The sequence below is a fragment of the Macaca mulatta genome, chromosome 10 (genome assembly GCF_049350105.2).
Source record: "Macaca mulatta isolate MMU2019108-1 chromosome 10, T2T-MMU8v2.0, whole genome shotgun sequence".
NCBI classification, from domain to species: Eukaryota; Metazoa; Chordata; class Mammalia; order Primates; family Cercopithecidae; genus Macaca; species Macaca mulatta.
The window spans coordinates 33376932-33383237 of record NC_133415.1 but is presented as its reverse complement, the minus strand read 5'-3'; the positions used below and the strand labels follow the sequence as shown (position 1 = coordinate 33383237).

The following is a 6306-nucleotide window of genomic DNA, read 5'->3' as shown; positions in this document are numbered from 1 at the left end:
GAAATTGTCCAAACAGCTGCAACCCTTGGTGCACAGTATGATCTGAACCTGGGACACAGCAAGACCAGAACCATGAACCATGATGCCTTGCTTGGGAGATGACATGTGCAAGGTAACCTGTGGTGCTGTGTGACCACAGAAGTGACCACTCTACACTGTGAAATGAATTTCTGCATGGGGGATATATTAGGGTTCTCTACAGGGACAGAACTAATAGGAGATATATATAATATATATGTAAGTTTATTAAGTGTTAACTTACACAATCACAAGGTCCCACAGTAGGCTGTCTGTAAGCTGAGGAGCAAGGAGAGCCAGTTCGAGTCCCAAAATTGAAGAACTTGGGAGTCCAATGTTCGAGGGCAGGAAGCATCCAGCATGGGATAAAGATGTAGGCTGGGAGGCTAAGCCAGTCTCATCTCTTCATGGTTTTCTGCCTGCTTTATATTCGTTGGCAGCTGATTAGACGGTGCCCACTTGATTAAGGGTGGGTCTGCCTTCCCCAGCCCACTGACTCAAATGTTAATCTCCTTCGGCAACACCCTCACAGACACATCCAGGATCAATACTGCATCCTTCAATCCAATCAAGTTGACACTCAGTATTAACCATGACAGGGGGGAATGAGATGACACAAAGGATCCCTTCTGGCTCTCATGTTCTGTCACCACCTGCTTCAGGAGAGAGATGCACAGTGCAGGGAGGATGAAAGTTAGAAGGAAAAGGCAAGAGAAATCAGGAGGGTTTGGTATTCAATGCGTGTTCATTTATTTTACACTTACAAAAGAAATCGCCCACCCCTTTGCCCCATTCCCCCAAAACAGTCTCTTTTTACAAACATTTAAAAATTAAAACCAAATGAAGATAGACAAGTTAATTTCAGTACAATTATTTTTCAGTGTAGCTGTCATAATTAGAGTTTAAATTTCCTACAAGTGACCAATGTCCAAGTGACTTATAGGGAAATCCTGATTATCGGCCAGAGGAAATTCCATATTACAAGTTAGCAAATTCTAGTACAAAAATAGTCCGTGTGTTGGAACAGCTTTCCTTTTACATAGGTCTCAGGTCAGTCTGCTGACTGCATAATACCTAATGTTTCCAGATTCTCTCTCACAAATGGCTCAATCGTCACCGCTGAAGCAGCACGGCACCTGCAGCAGCAGGGGCTAGTGTCCACCTTGGGGCCGTGCTGGAGACGGCAGGCCTGGGAGTGCCTTGCTGGCCCCAGGGCACCTGGGCAGAGCTCCAGCCCTAGCTCCGCACGCGGGGCTAGGAGGGAGGGACAAGCTTCCCCCTCCTGAGGCAATGCCAGGCCCAGGACACAGGGCACATCTGCCCAGGGAGCTGGGCTGGCGCTGGTGCAGGACAGCACATCTCCTGCCAGTGTCTCCTCCCCCTACAGCCTGGTCAGGTGAGAGGTGGCCCTGCGTGTCATCAGCGGCGAGAGTGTGGCCCTGCCCTTGCTGCAGCCAGGGCAGGCCGGGGCAGGCTACTTGTCCCTCAGGATGTCGAGCTGTTCCTGACACTCGGTGAAGAGGCGCTGGAATCGGAGGTTCTGCCCGATGACTGGCAGCAGCTCCTTCAGCAGCTCCCTCTTCCGCAGACCCTGTGGACAGAGTGACAGCTGAGTGCAAGTGTCAGTGAGGAGACCTAGATTGTGGGGACTTTCCTGGCCTGGCAGAGAACCTTGTGTCTGCTCACGGGAAAGAACAACTCCTCTGCAGGTGAGAAACTGTGAGAGAGCTGTGGGGCAAATGTGCAGGATGAAGTGGCAGGTGGAGTGGGAGCAACACAGCGTGGGGATAAAGGAGGATGAGACCAGTGCTCCTCCATCTGTGGGCACAGTCACTGCTGACCTTACAGTGACTGAGCAGGGCCCTGACCATCCAGGGCAGGATGAGAGTAGAACATCAAGGCTTAGGGTCAGGTGGCTGGCCATTCAGGAGGGGCTGTTCCCTCATGTTGATGTTTGCCAGGGGTTTGGGGTCAAGCCCCAGGGCAAGGACATGCCTGGGGGGCACTGACTGGCTTTAGTTTTCCAGTAAAACAAATGAGGTACCAGTATCCCCTGATGTGGAGGATGTTTGGATGCTGACGAAACTATGTTTAGTTGCCCAAACATCCTCCACGTCAGGGCATATTGGCACACCACAGTCTGAAACAAGCATTGCCAGTTGGGGTCTCTGCTGCAAAGACCAAAAGAGCAGACTCCTGAGCAGTACGGCTGCTCCAAAGGGAAAACTACCAGTCAGACAACTTTAACACTGGAAGAGAAGGCCTAAGATCTTGAATTAACAGTGACAGATACACCTGCAACAAGACTAGAAGTGACAGTAAAGAACAAGTGTAAATAGGAGGTTTGAGTAACACAGAAGTTGTTAGAGATGGGATAAGCAGGAGAATGGCTGCTGCTGACAACCAACTTTGATGGAGAAGCAGCCCACGCTCCAACAGGGAGGCTCTGACACCAGAGTGCTGTAGTCAGACCAGAAATTGTATGGTTTTGCAAAGCCTGAAATGTTTACTATCTGGTCCTTTACAGAAAAGTTCGCAAACTCCTAAAATACATCATGTTTTCTGACTAAAATAATTGAGTAAAACTCACAAGTCAAAGGGGAATTCAAATTAAGTGAAATTAAAAATGACTTACAAGAGAATGGTTAAAAAAAAAAAACACAAAATACTCCAAAAGTGGCGAGACTCAGCAAAAGTGGGCACTTTAGAGGCATTTAGAAACAACAGCTTATACTGTATTAGAGAACATGAAAGAATGACAAACCAAGACTCCAACCTAAAGCCATCAGGGGAAAGGAAAAAAAAAAAAAAGACTAAAGAAAAAAACAACACGAAAAAAACCCCATTTTTTAAAAAAGGAGATAATAAACATTGAAATAAATAAATAGAAAACAAAGATTTAATAGAGAAGATTTATAAAAACAATTTTATTTTATTTTTTTTGAGACAGGGTCTAGCTCTGTTGCCCAGGCTGGAGTGTAGTGATGCAATTGTAGCTCACTGCAGCCTCAACCTCCCAGGCTCAAGTGATCCTCCTGCCTCAGCTACTCGAGTAGCTGGGACTATACGTGTGTGCCACCATGTCTGGCTAATTTTTATATTTTTAGTAGAGCGGGGTTTCACCATGTTGGCCAGGCTGGTCTCAAACTCCTGAGCTCAAGTGATCCTCCTGCCTTGTTCTCCCAAAGTGCTGGGATTAAAGGCATGAGCCACTGTGCCTGGCAAAAGTCATTTCTTGAAAAGACTAATAGAGAAACGTCCGGCAGGATTAATCTAGAAAGAGAGAGAAAGCTTAAAGAAATAATATTAGAAATAAAGAAGAGACATACCTACAGATATAGAAGAAAGAAAAAGTTATGATTACTATCAACTTTATGCTAAGAAATTTGAACATTTAGAGAAAATGGAGAGATTCCTAGAAAAATATAATGTATCAAAACTAGCTCACAAAGAAATAGAAAGGAAGAGTTAATTATTACCACAAAGAAAACATCAGGAATACTATTTTAAAACTGACATCTAAGAAACTTCCAAGGATGAGATTTTCTCTTTGTCTTTCTCACAGTTTGACTATAATGTGTCTCAGTGCAGGTTCCTTTGGGATTTTCCTACTTAGAGTTCACTGAGGCTCTTGTATTAGTAGATCCACATCTTTCCTCAAATTTGGAAAATTTCAGCCAGTATTTCTTCAAATACTCTCTCTCTCTTACACTTCCAGAACTCCCATTATGGATACATGGGTATACTTGGATGGTGTCTGATAAGTTTCTTAGACTCTGTTTGCTTTTATTCATTCTATTTTCTTTTTGCACCTCATACTTGACAGTTTCAAATGACCTATTTTTAAGTTTGCTGATTCTCCCTTTTGCCTGCTGGAGTCTGCTGTTGAACCCTTGTAGTGAACTTTTCAATTCAGTTATTGTATTTTTAAACTCCAGATTTCTGTTTAGCTCTTTTTTTGGAATTTCTTTTTTTTTTTTTTTTTTTGAGACGGAGTCTCATTCTGTCGCCCAGGCTGGAGTGCAGTGGCCGGATCTCAGCTCACTGCAAGCTCCGCCTCCTGGGTTCACGCCATTCTCCTGCCTCAGCCTCCCGAGTAGCTGGGACTACAGGCGCCCGCCACCTCGCCCGGCTAATTTTTTGTATTTTTTAGTAGAGACGGGGTTTCACCGTGTTAGCCAGCATGGTCTCGATCCCCTGACCTCGTGATCCGCCCGTCTCGGCCTCCCAAAGTGCTGGGATTACAGGCTTGAGCCACCACGCCCGGCCTTTTTTTGGAATTTCTATCTCCTTGTTGATACTCTCATTTTCTTTTTTTTTTTTCCTTGAGATGGAGCCTCGCTCTGTTGCCCAGGCTGGAGTGCAGTGGCGTGATCTTGGCTCACTGTAAGCTCCGCCTCCCGGGTTCACACCATTCTCCTGCCTCAGCCTCCCAAGTAGCTGGGACTACAGGCGCCAGCCACAAAGCCCAGCTAATTTTTTTTGTATTTTTAATAGAGACAGGGTTTCACTGTGTTAGCCAGGATGGTCTTGATCTCATGACCTTGTGATCTGCCCGCCTTGGCCTCCCAAAGTGCTGGGATTTCAGGCATGAGCCACCGTGCCCGGCCCTCATTTTCTTTTTTCTTTTCTTTTTTTTTTTTTTTGAGACGGAGTCTCGCTCTGTCGCCCAGGCTGGAGTGCAGTGGCGTGATCTGGGCTCACTGCAAGCTCTGCCTCCCTGGTTCAGGCCATTCTTCTGCCTCAGCCTCCTGAGTAGCTAGGACTAGAGGCGCCCGCCACCTTGCCCGGCTAGTTTTTTGTATTCTTTTGAGTAGAGACGGGGTTTCACTGTGTTAGCCAGGATGGTCTCGATCTCCTGACCTCGTGATCCGCCCGTCTCGGCCTCCCAAAGTGCTGGGATTACAGGCTTGAGCCACTGCGCTCGGCCTCATTTTCTTTATATATAGTTTTCCTGATTTTGTTTAGTTGTCTGTATTCTCCTTGAGCATTTTTTAAGACATTTATTTTAAAGTCTTATGTCTGCCGGGCACGACGGCTCATGCCTGTAATCTCAGCACTTTGGGAGGCCAAGGCGGGCAGATCACTTGAGGCCAGGAGTTTGAAACCAGCGTAGCCAACATGGTGAAACCCCATCTCTACTAAAAATACAAAAATTAGGCCAGGCACGGTGGCTCATGCCTGTAATCCCAGCACTTTGGGAGGCTGAGGCGGATGGATCACTTGAGGTCAGGAGTTCGAGACCAGTCTGGCCAAAATGGCGAAACCTCATCTCTACTAAAAATACAAAAATTAGCCAGGACAGGACTCCATTTTCTCTAAATGATCCACCTGCATTGGCCTCCCAAAGTGCTGGAATTAAGGCATGAACCACCGCACCTGGCAGTCCTTTTACTTTTAAGCTATTATATTATTACATGTAAGCTGGGTTTCTTATAAGCAATGTACAGCTGGTTGTTTTTAAATCTGATCTGATAATCTATGCTTTTTAATTTAGACTTATATTTAATGATTATTGATATATTAGGGTTTAAATCTACCATCCTATGTATCTGTTTTTCTGCCTTCTTTTGAATGAATTTATTATTTTTCTATCATTCCATTTTGTCCATTTGTTAGCTTTTTAGCTATAGTTCTTTTCACTGTTTTGGGATTTGCATGTGTATGTGCATGAGTTTTATGTTTTGGTTTTTTTTGGTGGTTGCTCTAGGGCATATAACATACAGTATATAACATACGGTACATGGCTTTACTTATCGTAGTCTCTCTTCAACTATTATGATATCACTTTGCATAATGTGTAAAAATCTTTTAATGGTATACTTTCATATCCCCACTCCTGGCCTCTGTGATACTGCTGTCTGCTGTCATGCCACTTCACTTCTACATATGTTATAATTACAAACTACATTTTCATTATTTGGCTTAAAAAGGCAGAACTCTTTGACTTTTTTTTTTTTTTTTCTTAAGACAGGGTCTCGTGCTCTGTTGCCCAGGCTGGAGTGCAGTGGCATGATCTTGGCTCACTGCAACCTCTGCCTCTCAGGTTCAAGCAATTCTCGTGTCTTAGCCTCCTAAGTAGCTGGGATTACAGCTATGTGCCACCATACCCAGCTAACTTTTGTATTTCTAGTAGAGATGGGGTTTCGCCATATCGGCCAGACTGGTCTTGAACTCCTGGCCTCAAGTGATCGGTCCACCTCGGCCTCCCAAAGTTCTGGGATTACAGGCGTGAGCCACCGTGCCCAACCAGAACTTTTTTACATTTTGACATTTAGATGAACACTT

The 6306-nt window shown here is 45.1% G+C and overlaps 1 protein-coding gene across 27 annotated transcripts in view; it reads right to left on the bottom strand.

The window, feature by feature from the left end:
- Window positions 1-744: 744 nt before the first annotated feature.
- Window positions 745-6306, bottom strand: part of HIRA (histone cell cycle regulator) — a 103783-nt gene continuing 98221 nt past the window's right edge. For 26 of the 27 annotated variants that reach the window (XM_077948998.1, XM_077948988.1, XM_077949012.1 and 23 more), the window contains one exon: window positions 745-1609. In XM_077948998.1, the coding sequence (XP_077805124.1) occupies window positions 1493-1609 (117 nt within the window). In that variant the 3' untranslated portion in view covers window positions 745-1492. 27 annotated transcript variants of the gene reach the window in all.